Here is a 19786-nt window from a genome sequence, read left to right on the forward strand (position 1 = left end):
AAGGCAATTGAATTTCAAATATTATTGACTAGCTACACTGATACATTAAACAAAAAAATTTATAGATGGCCCCAATTTGATTCGAAGAGACCGCACACGAAACCCATCACTGGCTACAGCATCCGCTTTCATTGCGCAGCTGTATTAACTGTCACCCGGCTTTTGGATACCACCCACCCTCAAACCGCTGCCAGCCTGCAACAGGACACATTTAAAAGAGCAAAAATCAGTCAGTCGTGCTCAGTAGATGTTTCATCTCAAACGTGAACGGAACGCGACACCAGATAAAGAAACAATACTCTGTCTGTAAAATGTTAACGCGAGTTTAGAAAACAGTTCTTAAACTAGTGATAGATTCCGAAAGTGTAAAATCCAAACTAGTCGATAAACGGGGCTCCACAACTAAACGTAGCCAAAATGCAGCCAAGTGTCGGCAATAATAATGGGCTGCTTTTATTGGTATTGCTGCTGATGCTGCAAAATGCATTCAACTGGCGAGCGGCTCTGGCACTACCCGACGTTATAAAAATCGGTTAGTTGCTTTTGATTTATTGTTGTGGCATTCAACCTAATATTAATTGATTGAAGTTGCTGTCAACTTCGTCATCATTCATTGCCTGATTTCGAAAAGCATCTTTAGCGTGTATCGATTTTTTATCACATCAAAAGCGCGCGTGTGTGTATATACTCGTAAATGTCCTTGCTGATGTGTGTCGCGTTTGTGTTTGTGTTTTGTTTGCTCCTCCTTTCCATCGTTTTCCTTTTTTTTTTTTTTACTTATCACCAGAAACGTTTGTACTTACTTATTAATAACATTGTTTTTACCCGTTTATCGCCGCAGGTGGACTATTTCATCCCTCTGACGACCATCAGGAGCTCGCCTTTCGCCAAGCCGTCGAGCGCATAAATGCCGACCGCTCGATTTTACCCCGGTCTAAACTTGTCGCCCAAATTGAGCGCATTTCGCCATTTGACAGCTTCCATGCCGGCAAACGAGGTAAGCAGTAGGTGGCACGGCATGCGCTACACCTGATGACCCCCCAAATGTATATCTGTTATTGTTCTCATTCTCCCGTAGCGCTGCATTTCCTGCCATTTCGAAATAATGCAATTTAGACTTATGTATGCTTCATTAGATTCAATTATCGTCGACGAATAATAATGTAAATTCTGGCAATCGGTTTCGTCTATTCATATCGCAGGCTCATTTTATTGTGTTTAAATTTCTCTTTCAACTCATTGATGACTATTGTTTAATATGCGGTCTATTACATTTATTATTGATGTAATGGATGCATAAAATATATAAAACCAATCAAACAATTTTGGTATAGTTAAGTACACAAAACATAACAAATTTTACAAATAATTGAAATTAACAAATTATCGACCAGACTTAAATATCTGGCTTAGAAGAACCTTGTAGTTTATTTTTAAAAATGAAATACAGAGAATATAGTGAGACTCTGATAGCCGAGAGACAATACATGAAAGGGCACTCATTAAGCATTTATGTACATGGCCAAAGCTACCTGACGGCACAGTACTGAAAGCCAAAATTAAACACGTTTTAGCAGGATAGTAAATGGCTGCAAGGGACCTGAGTGCATTATTTACCACAGTCAAGCTGTGCAATCATCCACCCACATCCACCTACAAACATATACATACATATGTATGTGTGGACTTAACTACACATGCACAGATGCACTTGCATGTGCTCAGTAATTTGATGAGCTAACGGATGCTGAGGTAGAAGGCAAAGCCAAAGCCAAAGCCAAAGCCGAAAGGCAAAATGGAATTATGTCTATTTGAAGTGCATTTTAAATATGCGAACTAGGCGAAACGAATGTTCGTTACAGTATATACGGCCAAGTAGTGTATGTGCTACTTGGACCCATTTTATGTTGGCTGCCACAAATCGGGAGATTCAGTCGAGATAATCTCATACAGAAGGTGCATTGGGATTTGGATTGGGAGCAGCGGAAAGCGTATTACGTGAAAATCAATTTGCGACTCGGTGGCCCTCTTATGGGACTTATATGATTCTCACAACATTCTCTTGCATCTTCTTTAAGACTTTCGGCAGTCAGACTAAAAGTTGGCCAATAACTGGGAATCCGCTTTATACATTAAACCTCCTCATATCCTTTTTTCAGTTTGCGGCTTGTTGAATATTGGCGTTGCTGCAATTTTCGGTCCGCAATCCTCGCACACTGCCAGCCATGTGCAAAGCATTTGCGACAACATGGAGGTGAGTGGCATCATAGTTTTTGAAGTAGATGGGGGAGGGGTATGAAATCGCCTTAATGTATGATGACTGTTGCACACAATTATTTAGATACCACATTTGGAGAATCGCTGGGATTACCGACTGAGACGTGAAAGTTGCCTTGTGAATCTTTATCCTCATCCAAACACGCTCTCCAAGGTAACGTTTTCCTGTTGTGTGGCTTGATGCCAACTGTGCTTCAGCTCTTGATATTTGTACTTTAACTCAGGCTTATGTGGATATTGTGCGCCACTGGGGCTGGAAGACTTTTACCATAATCTATGAGAATAACGATGGCATTGTGCGACTGCAGGAGCTGCTCAAGGCTCATGGAATGACACCATTTCCAATTACTGTGCGCCAGCTCAGCGACAGTGGAGACTATCGGTAAGTTCCCCTGCAAGCAAATAAGTTCTTTTAATCACTTATTAAATCAACGCAATTTTAGTCCTCTGCTGAAGCAGATTAAGAATTCGGCGGAGGCGCATATTGTGCTGGATTGCTCCACAGAACGGGTTCATGAGGTGCTCAAGCAGGCACAACAGATAGGCATGATGAGCGACTATCATAGCTATTTGGTCACCTCCCTAGACCTCCATACTGTGAACCTGGATGAGTTTCGATATGGCGGCACAAACATCACTGGCTTCCGCCTAATCAATGAGAAAGTCGTCTCGGATGTGGTGCGTCAGTGGAGCATCGATGATAAGGGCATGCTGCGTTCGGCTAATCTCACAACTGTCCGCTCCGAGACGGCGCTCATGTACGATGCAGTGCATCTGTTTGCCAAGGCGCTGCATGACCTGGACACCTCGCAACAGATTGATATACACCCAATCAGCTGCGATGGCCAAAGCACCTGGCAGCATGGCTTCAGCTTAATTAACTACATGAAAATTGTAGAGATGAAGGGCTTGACTAATGTGATTAAGTTCGATCATCAGGGATTTCGTACAGATTTTATGCTGGACATCGTTGAGCTCACACCGGCCGGCATACGAAAAATAGGCACCTGGAACTCAACATTGCCCGAAGGCATCAACTTTACGCGCACCTTCAGCCAGAAGCAGCAAGAGATCGAAGCGAATCTGAAGAACAAAACATTGGTGGTCACAACCATATTGGTGAGTATGCTGGAAGCAACTGTGGATTAGTTTGAGCATTGCTCGTTCTCTTTGACAGAGCAATCCTTACTGCATGCGCAAGGAATCAGCCGTGCCTTTAACAGGCAACGATCAGTTTGAAGGCTACGCCGTGGATCTAATACACGAGATATCCAGATCGCTAGGCTTTAACTATAAGATTCAGCTTGTGCCCGATGGCAGCTATGGCAGCTTAAATAAAATGACTGGGTAAGTTTCTTGGCCGACGAAAATTTGTTATGTACTTGCTAAACATTATTTTTTTCGACAGCGAGTGGAACGGCATGATACGCGAGCTGTTGGAGCAGCGCGCCGATCTGGCCATAGCCGATCTCACAATCACCTTTGAGCGCGAGCAGGCTGTTGACTTTACCACTCCATTTATGAACCTTGGCGTCTCTATACTCTATCGCAAGCCAATCAAACAGCCGCCCAATTTGTTCTCATTTTTGTCGCCTTTATCTCTAGACGTTTGGATCTACATGGCCACAGCATATCTGGGCGTCTCTGTACTGCTTTTTATATTAGCCAAGTGAGTCGAGCGCTTGCTTAAATTGTGGTCAAGCTTATAAGCAAAGTTCCCTATTCTTTATAGGTTTACGCCCTACGAGTGGCCCGCCTACACCGATGCTCATGGCGAGAAGGTTGAAAGTCAGTTCACATTGCTCAATTGCATGTGGTTTGCCATTGGATCTCTTATGCAGCAGGGCTGCGATTTTCTACCCAAGTGGGTTGCTCTTCATACTTATCAATATTTTTCATGTTTCATAGCTCTGGTCTTCCTTTCAGGGCTCTGTCAACTCGCATGGTAGCTGGCATTTGGTGGTTTTTCACTCTCATTATGATCTCTTCATACACTGCCAATCTTGCTGCATTTTTGACTGTTGAACGCATGGATTCGCCCATTGAAAGCGCCGAGGACTTGGCCAAGCAGACGAGAATCAAATATGGCGCTCTTAAAGGTGGTAGCACAGCGGCATTTTTCCGGGTAATACATCCACTCAATAAGCAATAAGACTGGCCGCGATTGATCCCTTTTTTACAGGACTCTAAGATCTCTACATATCAGCGCATGTGGTCCTTTATGGAATCGGCCCGTCCTTCGGTCTTTACAGCCAGCAATGGTGAAGGAGTTGAGCGCGTAGCCAAGGGCAAAGGTTCCTATGCATTTCTAATGGAGTCCACATCCATTGAGTATGTCACCGAACGTAACTGTGAGCTAACCCAAGTGGGCGGAATGCTAGATACAAAAAGCTATGGAATAGCCACGCCGCCAAGTGAGTGCCATTGAACTTCAGTCTTTTTGAGTCTATTCATGCTGAACTTACATCAATTACAGACTCGCCTTATCGCACTGCCATCAATAGCGTCATACTCAAGCTCCAGGAGGAGGGCAAGCTGCACATCCTGAAAACCAAATGGTGGAAGGAAAAGCGCGGAGGTGGCAAATGCCGTGTCGAAACCTCAAAATCATCGTCGGCTGCCAATGAGCTGGGTCTGGCCAATGTGGGCGGCGTATTTGTGGTACTTATGGGCGGCATGGGCGTGGCGTGTGTCATTGCCGTATGTGAATTCGTGTGGAAGTCACGCAAAGTAGCCGTCGAAGAGCGTCTAAGCGCAATTCTAAATGAATGAGGAAAATTGTAAACCCATGATGAATGGGTTTAGAATGAGTCGGTCGACAGTTTGGACCAGGAATAAAAACAATGCAGGCACAGCTAACTGCAACGCATTAATCCCAACACGTAGTATAGCTATTTATAAATATACTCTGGCATACTCGTTAAGTAGTGCACTTGAAGGATGGAGAGGAAATGCTATTTGGGTAAAAACTGAGGAGTGACGCCACCAATGCAGAATTGGACGTTTCACATAGAGCATTTTCAGAGGCAGCAATAGTTGAGAATCCAACATATATATACAAGCAAAAGCTATCGAAAAATAAGAAACATATACGCACATAGTAAATATGATTGAAATACTTTCGTAATACAAATATATGGATACAAAATAAAAACGAATTACAATCGAAATCGTATGCATTTATATATGACAGCATTTTTGGAATTGTACAATAGTGAAATAAGTGTAGCTAAATTATACATAAATACATTCATACATACATACAAAGAAATAAATATATATATAAAAGAACAATATATTTAATATATACTCTATACTTTGTCAGCATATTTCTAAACCCATTTAAATTGATATTAATAAAAGCCCTACCATAAGTTAAAGCTAGTCAAAAATGTAACCTAAGTGAATTGTAACTCTTAGTTTAGAGGTCCGATAGTCTTATTTGTTCCCTAGCTGTAAGATTGTAAAATGTAATTAACTTACACGCAATTTTGATGAACAATTTCATATATATATATAATTAAATAAACGAAGTTAACACCGCAAACACAATAATTTGCCCGAATATCCTTTAACGGACACCTGCAACAATTTGCTGACGTACCTGACATTTGATGTGGATGTCGACGCCTAACCGCAAACTGTCAATCAATCGCTTGCCGCCGCATGCCCCTTTTCCATTGTCTCTCTCTGTCCTTTGAATATTTCATGTGCTTTAGAAACTATGGTACACTCACCAACAAACATGATTTTAATTGGCTTTATGCTATATCCTAAAAAAAAAAAAATCGGAAAAAAGGAAATCCGAGGCAACGTCGCTGGTATAGCTCGCTTTCACTTTTTAGTTGCTTCTCGACAGTTCGCACATCATGAAGTTATCGTACTTAGTCTTTAGTTGTCTTTGTGGCTTGCTCAACTCTCCAGCACCCGTTTTGGCCAATGACTTTGCATCGTTTCTTAGCGCCAATGCCTCGCTGGGTGAGCAGGGAAATCTACAAATAATCATTGGGTCCGATTCATCATTATAATCCTTCCAGCTGTGGTCGTGGATTATGAATATATGGCCATGCATCGGCAGAATATAATGGCTCATTTCGAAAAGATTCTCAGTGATATAATACGCGAGAATATGAAGACTGGCGGCATCAATGTACGCTACTTCACCTGGAACTCCGTCAAAATTAAGAAAGGTAAAATGCCAAAGTTGCTCTAAAAACTATTTCTAAAATATTCAGCCTCTCGATAGACTTTTTGGCAGCCATAACAGTGTCAGATTGCGAGGGCACCTGGAACTTTTATAAAAGCACTCAACGAACATCTATACTTCTGATCGCTATCACTGACTCGGATTGCCCTCGTCTGCCTGTAAATCGAGCGCTGATGGTGAGCGAAGTTGAATGCTTCTACTTCATGATATCCATTCGTAATTCCTGTATCTATCTAGATTCCCATGGTTTCCAAGGGCGATGAGCTCCCCCAAATCGTGCTCGATGCCAAGGTTCAGAGCATACTTAAGTGGAAGTCGGTGGTTGTGCTCGTAGATCAAAATATTCGTGGGTATTCCAAACCAAAATTTAAAGCTATGGAGTTCAAATAATTCACACATCGTTCTTCTTCCCCACGATAGTTGAGAACAATCCAATGCTAGTCAAGTCTGTCGTGCACGAGAGCACCACAAACCACATACCACCGATATCACTGACTCTGTACAACATTGACGAAACGCTACGTGGACAGCAGAAACGCATTGCGCTGCGTCAGGCATTGTCTCAATTTGCACCAGCCAAACATGAGCTGGTGCGCCAACAATTTTTGGTAATTTCCAAATTTCATGAGGATATCATTGAGATAGCAGAGACGCTGAGTATGTTCCATGTGAACAATCAGTGGATGTTCTTTGTTTTGGAGGACCAGCGTGGTGACTTTGATGCCAATACTGTGACTATAAATCTAGATGAGGGTGCAAATATAGCCTTTGCACTGAACGAAACGGTTTCTGATTGCGTGGACACATTGAACTGTACCATATCAGAAGTTTCCATGGCTGTGGTAACCTCGCTGTCACGCATGATACTCGAAGAGCAATCCATCTATGGCAAAATATCCGATGAGGAGTGGGAATCGATACGTTTCACCAAGCAAGAGAAACAGGACGCAATGCTTGAGTACATGAAGGTCAGCAAAATTAAAGAAATTTTGGCCACTTATAATCTTGAATTTACTTTACGAATTTCCAGGAATACCTTAAGACAAACAGTAAATGCGCAAGCTGCGCCCGCTGGCGCATCGAAACGGCCATCACCTGGGGCAAGAGTCAGGAAAATCGCAAGTTTCGCACAAGTAGGTATAAGGCATCCAACTGGATTTATTTAAAATAGGTTTCCTTACTTCTAGCGCCGACACGCGATGCGAAGAACCGAAACTTTGAGTTCATCAATATTGGTTACTGGACTCCATTGCTGGGCTTCATGTGTCATGAGTTAACTTTTCCCCATATTGATCACCATTTTCGTAACATCACCATGGACATTGTGACAGTGCATGTGAGTCTTTGAGCCAGGAATATATGTTAATCTTATTATTGGTTCAAATCTCTCGTAGAATCCGCCATGGCAAATCTTGACCAAGGATAGTCGCGGCGTCATCGTCGAGCACTCGGGCATTGTCATGGAAATACTGAAGGAACTAAGCCGCGCCTTGAACTTCAGCTACTATTTGCATGAGGGCCATTCATCGGATACTGATGACACGATCAGACAGAACATGAATGACAGTGTATGGATACATTTGAAATCATATAAAATATACACTTTAACGATAGGATTGAATTGTAGGACGAACTGATGGGTTCGATGACCTATCGCATTCCCTATCGAGTGGTTGAGTTGATGCAAAGCAATGCATACTTTATGGCAGCCGTGGCCGCCACTATTGATGAGCCATCCAAGAAACATTTCAACTACACACAACCCATAAGCATACAAAAGTACACGTTCATTCTGCGACAGCCGGATGAGGTGAGTCGCATCTATCTGTTCACGGCTCCGTTCACACTAGAGACCTGGGGTTGCCTGGCAGGGATTTTGTTTTTGACGGCGCCCCTACTGTACTTCGTAAATCGTCTAATGCCACTGCCTGAGCTTCGAATTCACGGGCTGTCCACCGTGAAAAACTGTTTCTGGTATATTTATGGAGCGCTGCTGCAACAAGGTTTGTACCGTCGACATACGATATAGAATGAATCTACTAAAAGCAATTAAAAATCTTATAGGTGGCATGTATCTGCCTCGTGCGGATAGTGGAAGATTGGTGGTTGGATTCTGGTGGCTCGTGGTTATCGTATTGGTTACCACTTATTGTGGTAATCTCGTTGCTTTTCTAACATTCCCAAAGTTTCAGCCGGGCGTTGATTACCTTCATCAACTGTTCGCTCATAAGGAAATCAAGCAATACGGCCTACGCAATGGCACCTTCTTTGAGAAGTACGTGGAGTCCACAACACGGGAGGACTTTAAGCGGTTCATTGCACGCTCTTCAACCTACAACAGCGTTCAGAGCGAAAATATTGCTGCAGTAAAGCATGGTGATCGAATCAATATCGATTGGCGTATAAATCTCCAGCTGATTGTACAACAGCACTTTGAGTTGGATAAGGAGTGCCGATTTGCATTAGGCAAGGAAGATTTTGTCGATGAGCAGATTGGATTGATGGTGCCCACAGGCAGTGCTTATTTACATTTGATTAACCACCACATAGACAGGCTCTTCCGCATGGGGTTCATTGATCGCTGGCATAAAACGAATTTACCTTCCATGGACAAATGTAATGGAAAGAATATGCAACGTCAGATTGCCAATCACAAAGTTAACATGGATGATATGCAGGGCTGTTTTATGGTACTGCTATTTGGAGTAATTTTGGCGACGATTGTGAGCTGCATTGAATTCTGGTATCACCGTTTCTTTGTGGTTAGCAGGGAGCTCAAGCGTGTCCCCTTTTCCAATTGAGAAACACATAAGATGCGTCGGATTACAGCTTGAAATGCGTAAAATAAGTTTTTGTTTAATTGTTGAAAATTACTTATATGAACATTATTTTGCAATAAAAATAGCTCAGCTTCTGTTCATCAATCCTTCTGCAAACTGATCCACTTTACGTAGAGTTGGCGTTGGGGCCACGACGACGGCCGAAGCCCTGTACAATGTTGACGAAGCGGCGATTGTACTGGATCCTGCGCTTGGCACGACCAGTCTTCTTCTTCTTCTTCTCCTGTTTCTCAACCTTGGGCGTCTGTCCCTTGACCTTACCGGCACGCGCCAAAGAACCGTGCACTTTACCACCAATCATGGGAATGGTAATATCCAGCTCGAAAGAGCTCAGAGCTGTCACAGGTGTTTCATTGGTTAGAGTGACACCCTCGCAGTTCAGGCTGAACTCTTCAGTTTCAAAGCCATGCAGCTGGGCCAGTTGGCTCTGCGAGAAACAAACGAAATGAGGTTAGGGAGAATTTTTTGTTGTGGCTACAACAATTACTCACCTTGACGCCAGCAATGGTAGCATCCTGGGACACTTCCAAAGCTTCAATATTTTCCAAGCCACGTACGAAAAGCTGCATATTGATGTGCTCTGAAAATAAAATAAAACTACATTTAATTGACACTCACATCCTATGCCTTAAGCAGTGTGAAAACACGTGTAATAATTTGCACTACAATTTTACTATCTGACCGTGCGCGATGATTTGCATTTTATGCACAACATATTCGGTACACTTTATATACACAGTTTTACATATTTACGTTATTAAAACCATTGAAATATCCAAAAATTTAGCACAAAAATCTGCTCACCTTGTCACTTTAATGCGGATCTATCGAAAAGAAAGAAATCAGGGTTGTCAGCGATATAATATATTTTGTAATCGGCTGCAGTTGTCGCTAGAGAGCGCTATTTCTGTCGGTCGACTCTGCTAGAAGTAGCTGTGCTGCCAGACGTTTCAATAATTTATGGCGCGAGACATTAACAGGAAATTATTTTTAAAAATGTATTTGTACATAATCAGTTGACGAGATTACAAAAATTTTACCTAGTTTTGAATGTATTGTGTAGATATGTACGTCACACACATAGTAAGCACATATGACAAATAGCAGCCTGACGCCACGCTAAGCCACATTGCGTGCTTACCTCAATCTACGTAAAAATAGGAATTACGTTAATCCAACCATGTCTAGACTTCTATGCCCGACTTGACCCACTTTGGTATTATGTGCGTGCGTCGCTTTTGCCTGCACATTGTTTTGTGCTCTAAGAATAGGATCTGTTGAGAGGACATTTACAGCCCATGACGGCGCATGGCTGTGTTATTCTACGCCATTAGAATAAATATTGCCGCATTGTTTGTCAAACAGGACTAGATTAGTAACATAAACATATCTTCATTGAATGCTGGGCATAAGCCGATTTAGCAAATTTACATGAATTATCTGCAACTAATGAGTGTGGGTTAACCTATTCCACAAGATCTTGGCCTATGTGGATTGAGAGTTTTTTGTATATATTCGACGTTCTTCTTTTGACTAGCAAAGGCAGTTTGTCCACTTAAACTCTGATAGTACATACTTTGAAAGTATATATTTGAACATTTTTTTATAAAGTAGTAAATTTTTTAAAATTCTTCGCTTTTAACCGAAGATGTTCATTTCATATCGGTAAGGACTGTGATTCAGATGTCCTTTTGCCTACCTTCTAGTTGGATATATGGCTATATGATCGGATTAGCAATAGCTGAGGTATATACGGCGGATTTGCGTAAACGCATTTACCTTACAGCTTGGCCAAATGGGCCAAATCTTTTGCATTCGCATAAGTATCCTTAAATTCAGAACTCCCCTACCCGTCGGCACTTTTTGTCGAAGATAGCCGCCGCATTGTAATTTGATATTTTCGTTGTATGCAAACAAAGGAAAGCGGAAAAACAAATTATTCTTGACCATGAAAACAGCAACAATTGCAAAATCGGCTTAGGATACGCCCCGCCTCTCGCTTGTTGTTTGCTGTTTTTCCGGCACGCGAGTTGCTTCCTTTTCATTGATGATTTCTAAAAAGAAATTTCCCACAGTGAATAGTTTTTACCCACAGTGTTTGCACATGACTCGCGTCTCTTATGATATCCTTGGCGGCAATGCGTAATGGGAGCATGTGTGGGAATAGAATCAATCAAGTTGCAACACAACCTTGCCTATCAAAAAGATCAAATTACTTAACTAAATTTGTAATTTGCATTATGTTAGCTGACCTGATACACAATGTGAGCTCTCGAAGGATATTATACTGAATATATATTCACAAAATTCTAAATCTCATATCCTAGAACATGTAAGGGTGTCCACATTTACATATAAGTATAAATTTTTATTTTCTTATATATTAAACTCAGATATTTTATAAAAAATTGTTATCAAACAATTTGAATAAATTCAAATAAAATATGATGTGTAAGGGAATCATTTAATTTTGAAGTATATGCTTCCAAATTTTGTAAGTTTTTCATTACAAATCTATAAAAAAAAGTGCCGATATACAAATAATAATCTGAAAGTTAATTGATTGAAATATTTGTGCACATTCAAAAAAAAAAAAACAAGTTTCAAACAAAAGCATGCCAAAATTAAGAAAATTGTCTCTAAAATTTAAAAAAAAATTTTTTTTAAATGCATTTCTAAAAGAATGTTCCCTTATTACTAATTTCAATTGGATTTATCGCGCATAATTCATTTTTCACCAAAAATGTAAATCGTATATTTGTCCCATATCCACACGACTTGAATTTGAATATTGGATCTAGCTTATCATATTGGCCTGGAAAACCAGTTTATTTTAGCAGAACTATATAAGTTTTCAAAAGTTAAGCTTAAGGTATAAAAAGTATATAATTTTCATTCTTATCGAAGTTTGATCTCAATATTTAAATTTTTTTTAAAATTCTTTTATTTTATTGAAGCAAATGGATAAACAGTTTTAATTGTATACTAAAATGAAATTAGTTTATAATTCGTGTACTCAACTATGGATTTTATTTATATAATTTAAGTGTTGCTTAATATCTATGTATTGTCTTCGTATCATAATTATAAATGTATTCAATAATGTGGTCTATTTACAGAAGGTCATCAACCCAATTACAATCACAAGTTACACAGTAACAGCCAAATTTAAACATTTCCATTAAGCGCAAGACTCAAGGGACTTTTCATACAATGATTAACATCTCCTGCTCCGGCTCCGGCTCCGGACTAGATGCGTTGGATGAAAAGGTCGAGTCGCAGCTCTCGTCCTTTTCTCGCTTCTCACGTCTCTCCCGGGCACGACGATTCTGAAACCAGATCTTCACACGCGTATTGGTTAGCTCCAACGAGTCGGCCAGCTTGTTAGCATCCTCCGCACTCAAATAGTTGGATTCCTTGTAAGCTCGTTCCAAAGCCTGGAGCTGGGCGGGCGTAAACGGAATACGTGGCAGACGTCCAGGCGTGCGCTTAGCGGGTCCCTGACGCAGCGCGCGCGGGAGCTTGGGCGGATGGTAACGTGTATACTGAAGCCAATCGTACATGGGCATTGGTCCGTCATCCATGGACGCGGATGCTGTTGATGGCAACTGTTCCTTGAGTGCAGGCTGCGCATATGGATGATATGTGGGATGGTATCTGAGCCGCTGCAGAATTCCTAGTGAGGCATTGGTGCCGACGTATCTATCACCGGCGCGGTTCAGTATGTAGTCGATGCTGAAGTCACTCATTCTGTTCAATGATCCTCGTGTGTGCCAGTGCTGAATTGCTACTGTTCAGTGCTCTGCGCATCCTTGGCTATTTAAGGCCGCTGTCGACACAGGAACTGCCACCATTTTGTGCACCACAATGGCACCACAGCCACATACCATATCGCTATCCTTGTCCCACATTCCATTGAGGTACTCGAGTCTCATTTGCGGGCAATGAGGCGTTTAAAAGGCGTTGCCCTGCCCAGGTAGGCTGTGCGTTGTTGTTACCCTTATAGGACCGTGATTAGGCAGCGCAAGTAATTGAAGTTGACACACGGAACCGGCCCTCGGAAGCCCGCCCAGCATAAGATACAGATACTTGAGTGATTTGAATGGCCTTCTCTCTGTGGCTTATACATATCCGTATCTGCATCAACAACTATTGCTGCTGCTGTTTAATGTTTGCGTTTTGTGTTGTGGTTATCGTTGGTGGTTTTCGGGGTGGTGCATGGCCTGCCTGGCCACCCCTCGCCCTAATCTACTCATCTGCTGCGCCATTTTCGATGAGAATACGAGTTGAGTCCCAAATTTTAATATGTTTTGATTGACTCGTAATTTTGTTTTCAAAATAACGAGTTCTGCCGAGAGACTCGGCACAAAGTATCAGTTACAATTGAATTTGCAGGCATATGTTTGCTAAGCCTGAGCTCATTTTCTTTTGAATTCTATTCATATATCATTTATATGAAATCTATTAAAATAGGCTAAGTAACTAATATGTTTGTTTGTTTAATGAACGAGAATTAACTAATCTTTAACAAGCTCTTGCACCTGTCGACTACTCGAGTGATTCGCGCCCAAGCTATTGACCAATAGATAAGATACAAAGTAAATAATTTCATTTTTTTTCTTTTTATTTTTAAGATTATTGCTAAAACAAACTTCTCAGCTGTACAGCTGTACTCCGATCGCTGATATTGCCGCAATTGTCTCTTGCAATTGTCATATAATTGTAAACTAATTTGCCTGAAAGATTCTGGGGTGAGATCGGAACTGGCGATAGGCATTGGCAACAATGCTCGTAGAATTGAATTACTGCCACATATAGTGATTTCGAGTACACGAAGGAATGCAGATGCATCTTGTCTAGGGCAATTACATTTCTGTCTGTGGTTGGTGATGCGGTACTCCAACCACTTCGGCAGCCGGAATTGATTGAGTCAACTGCCTGGGCTCGCACAGATGCAGAACTTTTTGGCCACTTTGTCATCTATACACTTGGAGTGTTCATTGTAAGACGTCATTCGGCTGATGCTGGGCACAGAAATAGTGATATTCTGGCTTATTTCATTCCACTCCACCGTTGCTTCAAAGAGCGCCTTCGCTGGTTCCGTCTCATATCGGACGAGGTAAGAGTTGGATTGCCTTGAGTTTGTCAAAGTTTTCTTTTGCACAGACTCAATACTATTTAGTTTTAGGATATGACAAATACCAATTAAATTTTCAGCAGCCAAGTAATTGTTCGTTGCTTCAACCAACTGTTCTGCAATTAATTTTGCTTTTGAATCAGTCTTCGGAACATTTTCGAGCTCCACACAAGTACACCAATGCTCATCAATGCCAGCATCTGAGCAATCTCTTGATTCATCCAATTCGTAAAACAGACTATGACAGTTGGGACAACCATCAGGTCGTGGCAAGTCTGCCGGCGGCGTTTCCAGCTCCAGAATATGCTTCAAAGTGGCATAGATATCGTATGGGGAGCTCAAACGATTCCTGTTTAGCTGTAAATTATGCGCGAACTCTGGATATTTTTGCCTAAACCAATGCGGCAGCCAAATATACATAATGGGCATCCGTTCCTCCAGAAATCCACTCTCCAATCCGCGAAGCTTACCAAAACGCATACCATGATCACTAAAGAACAAAATAATCGACTCTTCAAATGCTCCACTTCTCTGCAATGAGCGCATGTATTCAACGATTTTGGCATCCATAGAAGAGGGCAAGGCAAAATTATTATGACTAAATGTATTTGTCCAGAACATGCCAAATGTGGACTGATTTTTGTAAAATTCCGTAAACTGCAAGGCAAAATCATAAATGTACTCCGCAAAATGACGACGCCCCACACAGTATGGTAAAGCCGTGTCGTATTTCTTCTTTAGCTCCTTCTCAACGGCCAAGATTAAGGGACGTGCATAGTAGTCCGTTGGAGGATCCCTAAAGCCTTTAAACACATAGTCAAACGTAGAATATTTACTCCAGTCCTCCCCATAGGCAGTGACATAGCCCTTCTCTTTGTATTCTTTCCAGAGCATTGGGCAAGCATCCAGGCCGCCCACATTCATTGGCTGGCAGACAGATATGGAGCCAGTGCTGTTCAAGCCTGTCAGAATCGCCATCAAATTGGGAAATGTATTATCTGCCATCTGAAAAACATCGCATAAGTTCACAGTGGTAACGATATATAGCTTACATACTTTTACACTTACCTTGTTGTAGCCCTGCAGCTCGAACCAATTCTCTTCTTTGAGATACTCGAACATCAACGGCATAGTCCGCTGGAAGTTCATTCGCGACAATGAATCAATGCCCCACAGTAGAACACTCGGCCTTCTCTCGGTAGACTCACTTGTGCTTGAATCATTCACAGCTGTTAGATTGTCTGAATGTTTAGCTGGTTGCACAAAACTGAAAGCATCTTGTTGCAATAGCCTTTTATCGCTTAGTCGACGGCACTCGGTGATGATGGCATCTACATGACGTGGAACATTAAAGTCTTGATGAAAATTACTACAAGGCAGCAATCTATAATTATAAATTATATATTAAGTGATTAATTTGAATATATTCTGTAATGTACTTACTTATACTCCATATCCGCGTAGGCGCCAACTCCGGAGCGCAGGATTTGCTTATAGCAACACGTTAAATTCGCCTCGCTCATATGCAAACTGTAGACTCCCTCCTTAAAGTTCACCTTAATGAGATCCTTGCCGGGCTCGCACTGCCTGTATAGTACTTTTCTGTATATCATTAGAACATCAGACGTAAAGGGATCGGGGGCTGGCATCCGACAATTTGAGGTGTTCACAAAGAAGTTTCTCATCGTGGGCTCTGTTAATATGCAAGGAATTTGACTCTATGAAATACTTTCACAGTTTCACATTTACCTCGCGTTGCATTAAACAATTTTATTGTTATCTGAGTAGAGATCGTAGTATTTGTTATATTTGTTGTAGTTATGGTGTCCGCATATATTCCAGTATCCACGAAATATCTTAGGTAATATAGGACAATCAGAACAATTAAGGAACAACCCGAAAAAAGCTTTAAAATTAAGCGGAAACTCGAGGGTTCATTTGGCGCCGGACCTTGCGGCCTAATTAACCTATATTTAATGTTTGCCATCGGTATCAATACATATTAAACACATTTCACAATCGGGGTTTGCTTGTGCTGTGTTCTGAGTGGTGCCTCATATCCAACTGATTGTGGTGGCATTTCAATCCCAACGATCGCATTGAAAATTTATAAAAAAAAAAAAGCGATATGAAGCTTCTTTCATTATTGACTTCAGTAAGCTCTGATATGGCCTTATCAGTGCCAAGGAATACATTACATTTTGAATATTAATCTAAGCACTTAGGAAAATAGAAATATTTCAACGTTAAGCCTCGATGAGTAAATCGAAACAATCAGTTTTTCCTCAATTTACCTTATGTTATCAGTACATATACATTTTTTAATACACATCATTTATTTATACTATCAGCTATATCGAAAATCAGATAACTTGCACATTTTATTTCCTGCTACTAAGTAAGTCTTAAATACTAAATTCAATAAAGTTATAAATTGTTTGTGTTAGATATATGTACATATATATATCGATCACTTAGGACTTGACCAATCGAAGCAAATGCAAAACTTCTTAGCTATATCGTCTACGTAGATATATATGTATATAGATCGACTCATGTCGCCTCAAAGATAGCCTTCTCAGGTTTGGCTTCATACCTGACCAGGTAAGACCAAAATACTTTTGGATCCAACGAAAAAAATATTTTTAATAAATTCATGGAATCATTCTTAGCTAAGCTTAAAGATGAAACATGCAGGAAATGTTCAGTTGGCCTATTAATATGAATGCGTATTAATATTATTAAAAGAATATGCATAAACTGAAATTTCAGTTTATAACATATCAGCAGATTAAAGACAAATCTATAAACTAATATAAACATAGAAAAATTTTAAATTTTATTTAAATACAAGAATAATTATTTAACCTAATATAATAGAGAGAAAAATATTTCTTTATCGTTTGGGCTCTGGCAAATCAAAACAAATGCAAAACTTTTTTGCTATACTATCGTCTACGCACTTGGATAGTTCACTGTAGGCGTCCAAGCGACTTATGTCAGATACGTTTATTGAAATTAGCTGCGACTTTTTGTCCCAGTCCGTCGAAGCCTCAAAGAGAGCATTCTCTGGCTTTGCTTCATACCTGACCAGGTAAGACTCAAATTCCTTTGGCTCCACAGATATTTTCCTCTGCACCGACTCGATATTCGAAAGACTAAGGGTCTGGCAAATATCCGTCAAGTTGTTGGCCTGCAGATAGGCATTGGTGGCAGCAATAAGCTGCTGTGCGATTTCCTTTATGTGAATCTCACTCCGGGAACTATTTTTTAACGTGTGGCAGGTACACCAGTGGTCTTCAATACCCGCATCTGAGCAATCTCTCGATTCAGCGACTTCATAGAAGATGCTATGGCAAGTGGGGCATGCTTCGGGTCGTGGTAATTCCGCCAGCGGTGTCTCCAGCTGCAAAATATGCTTCAATGTGGCGTGGATGTCGTATGGGGAAGTTAAACGATTCCTGTTTAGCTGTAAATTATGCACAAACTCTGGATATTTTGCCCTAAACCACTTTGGAAGCCATATATAAAATATTGGCATTCGCTCCTCCAGAAACCCACTATGGAGGTTACGCAGTGGACCAAACCGCATGCCGTGATCACTGAAAAATATCACAATGGACCTTTCAAAGATGCCAACTCTTTGCAATGAGTGCATATATTCCAGCATCTTAACGTCCATGGAGGAGGGCAAGGAAAAATTATTATGACTGAACGAGTTTGTCCAGAACATGCCAAAGGTGGACTGATTTTTGTATACTTTCTTAAATTGTATTGCATAATCGTAGATATACTCCGCATAATGTCGACGACCAACGCAGTAAGGAACATTGGATACCAATGCCTTCTTGAGTTCCTTCTCGATGGCCAGCACCAGAGGTCGTGGATAGTAATCTGTTGGTGGTTTGACGAAACCCTTCTTATTGTAGTTGAAGGTCGCAAAACGCCCCCAGTCTTCGGCGTAGGCTGTAATATATCCCAGCTGCTTGTAATCCTTCCAAAGTAAAGGACAAGCATCCATGCCAGCGACAGCCTTTGGCCGGCAAACAGACATGGAGCGGGAGTTATTGAATCCTGTCAGAATCGCCATTAGGTTGGGAAATGTGTTGTCTCCCATCTTAGAAATTGATTAATAACACTCTAATTATTAATAAATGATCTTGTGCGCTAACCTTGTTGTATCCCCGCAGCTCGTGCCAATTCTCTCCTCGCAAAAATTTGTGCATCTGAGGCATAGTCCGCTGGAAGTTCATTCTCGACATGGAATCAATGCCCCAAAGCAGGACACTTGGCCTGCTTTCTGTTGGCGTTGAGTGACTTATATTTAAGGCAATTGGGGCTGTTCGATTGGCCACATGTTTGGCTGGTTGCACAAAGCTAAAGGCGTCCTGTTGCAGCAGCTTTTTGTCCTTCAGGCGACGACACTCGGTGATAATGGCATCCATATCCTGAGGCAGGACAAAGTCCTGTTGGAAATATTTACATGACCACAATCTATGATCACATATAGTTTTTACTCTCTATTTATCCCATCAAATAAAATAAATATATGTGTGTATGTATATCTACTTGAACTGGTTGTCCGCCTCCGCACCATTTCCGCCGCGCAGAATCTTTTTATAGCAGCATCTGATGTCTGCCATATTCATGTGTAGCTTATATCGTCGATCCGTCTCATTGTAACTCACAGATATTAGAGCCTTTGATTTATCGCAAGGGGAATAGGTTGAATTTTCAAATATTCTCAGCGCATCTTTTGCAAATGGATTTATAGCGGGCATACGACATCGTGAGGTATACACAAAATAGTTATCCAAGATGTTGGGACCTATAGGTTAATATATCTTGCTATATTTCATTATTGTAGCAATAATATAGCAACATATTTTTACCCAACATTTCGGAGGAATTTTGTAAAGTTCTTAGCTGCGGTGCAGTCGAAAAAATATTGCCCCCATTAAATGAATTTTTCTCTGTGCATGCAATATAATCATCGTATGGGGTGTCAATCATATCTGGCCTCAGAGAACTCAGCGTTGGTGAAGTTGTGAAACTATAGACAAGAATTAGCAGAAATATGCCACAAATAATGCAAATTTTCCAGGTCTTCTGTCCGGCGGATCTATCGGTAAGCCAAGCCATTTCCGGTTGAATAAGTTCACCAGCTATTATATGCCCATTGCGAGTTGAACTGATCGCGCTGCTTTTCTGAATCAAACTGTGCCATTATAATCTCCATATAATATTCAGAGCTCAAGTTTAACTTCGAATTCAGTTTTATCACAGCTCTGAAAGGCATTCAGCTTCTACGCTCGTTTATCAAAC

General features: G+C 41.0%; 6 protein-coding genes across 6 annotated transcripts; 2 read left to right on the forward strand and 4 right to left on the reverse strand.

Moving 5' to 3' along the window:
• The first annotated feature begins 53 nt into the window (after positions 1-53).
• Positions 54-5363, forward strand: KaiR1D (Kainate-type ionotropic glutamate receptor subunit 1D). Its single transcript, XM_018102379.3, has 12 exons — positions 54-532; positions 842-997; positions 2160-2254; positions 2342-2431; positions 2502-2659; positions 2721-3396; positions 3455-3624; positions 3686-3946; positions 4010-4141; positions 4204-4402; positions 4460-4691; positions 4754-5363. Exons 1-12 carry the CDS (start codon positions 418-420, stop codon positions 5047-5049), a joined length of 2580 nt encoding a protein of 859 aa, XP_017957868.1. The 5' UTR covers positions 54-417; the 3' UTR covers positions 5050-5363.
• Positions 5364-5745: 382 nt separating this feature from the next.
• Ir93a (Ionotropic receptor 93a) lies at positions 5746-9672 on the forward strand. The gene is made up of 10 exons (XM_089256552.1): positions 5746-6255; positions 6315-6467; positions 6524-6660; positions 6722-6830; positions 6905-7452; positions 7515-7617; positions 7672-7820; positions 7879-8052; positions 8112-8487; positions 8549-9672. Exons 1-10 carry the CDS (start codon positions 6147-6149, stop codon positions 9283-9285), a joined length of 2595 nt encoding a protein of 864 aa, XP_089112678.1. The 5' UTR covers positions 5746-6146; the 3' UTR covers positions 9286-9672.
• On the reverse strand, positions 9303-10366 carry RpS30 (ribosomal protein S30). The gene is made up of 3 exons (XM_018102596.3): positions 10129-10366; positions 9816-9904; positions 9303-9751 (listed from the first exon to the last, which is right to left on the reverse strand). The coding sequence occupies exons 2-3, from the start codon at positions 9891-9893 to the stop codon at positions 9431-9433; spliced, it is 399 nt and encodes a 132-aa protein (XP_017958085.1). The 5' UTR covers positions 9894-9904; positions 10129-10366; the 3' UTR covers positions 9303-9430.
• A 2053-nt stretch (positions 10367-12419) lies between these two features.
• On the reverse strand, positions 12420-13816 carry LOC108652144 (homeobox protein EMX1). Its single transcript, XM_018102240.3, has one exon. It carries the CDS (start codon positions 13071-13073, stop codon positions 12531-12533), a length of 543 nt encoding a protein of 180 aa, XP_017957729.1. The 5' UTR covers positions 13074-13816; the 3' UTR covers positions 12420-12530.
• Positions 13817-13993: 177 nt separating this feature from the next.
• LOC108651393 (uncharacterized) lies at positions 13994-16790 on the reverse strand. The gene is made up of 4 exons (XM_018101037.3): positions 16211-16790; positions 15905-16154; positions 15530-15845; positions 13994-15466 (listed from the first exon to the last, which is right to left on the reverse strand). Exons 1-4 carry the CDS (start codon positions 16446-16448, stop codon positions 14255-14257), a joined length of 2016 nt encoding a protein of 671 aa, XP_017956526.2. The 5' UTR covers positions 16449-16790; the 3' UTR covers positions 13994-14254.
• A 487-nt stretch (positions 16791-17277) lies between these two features.
• On the reverse strand, positions 17278-19698 carry LOC108649242 (uncharacterized). Its single transcript, XM_018098227.3, has 4 exons — positions 19354-19698; positions 19031-19289; positions 18634-18955; positions 17278-18578 (listed from the first exon to the last, which is right to left on the reverse strand). The coding sequence occupies exons 1-4, from the start codon at positions 19601-19603 to the stop codon at positions 17358-17360; spliced, it is 2052 nt and encodes a 683-aa protein (XP_017953716.2). The 5' UTR covers positions 19604-19698; the 3' UTR covers positions 17278-17357.
• Between the last annotated feature and the right edge of the window lie 88 nt (positions 19699-19786).

This window comes from Drosophila navojoa, chromosome 2, assembly GCF_054131105.1.
Source record: "Drosophila navojoa isolate 15081-1374.11 chromosome 2, UAZ_NAV_1.0, whole genome shotgun sequence".
Taxonomy (NCBI): domain Eukaryota; kingdom Metazoa; phylum Arthropoda; class Insecta; order Diptera; family Drosophilidae; genus Drosophila; species Drosophila navojoa.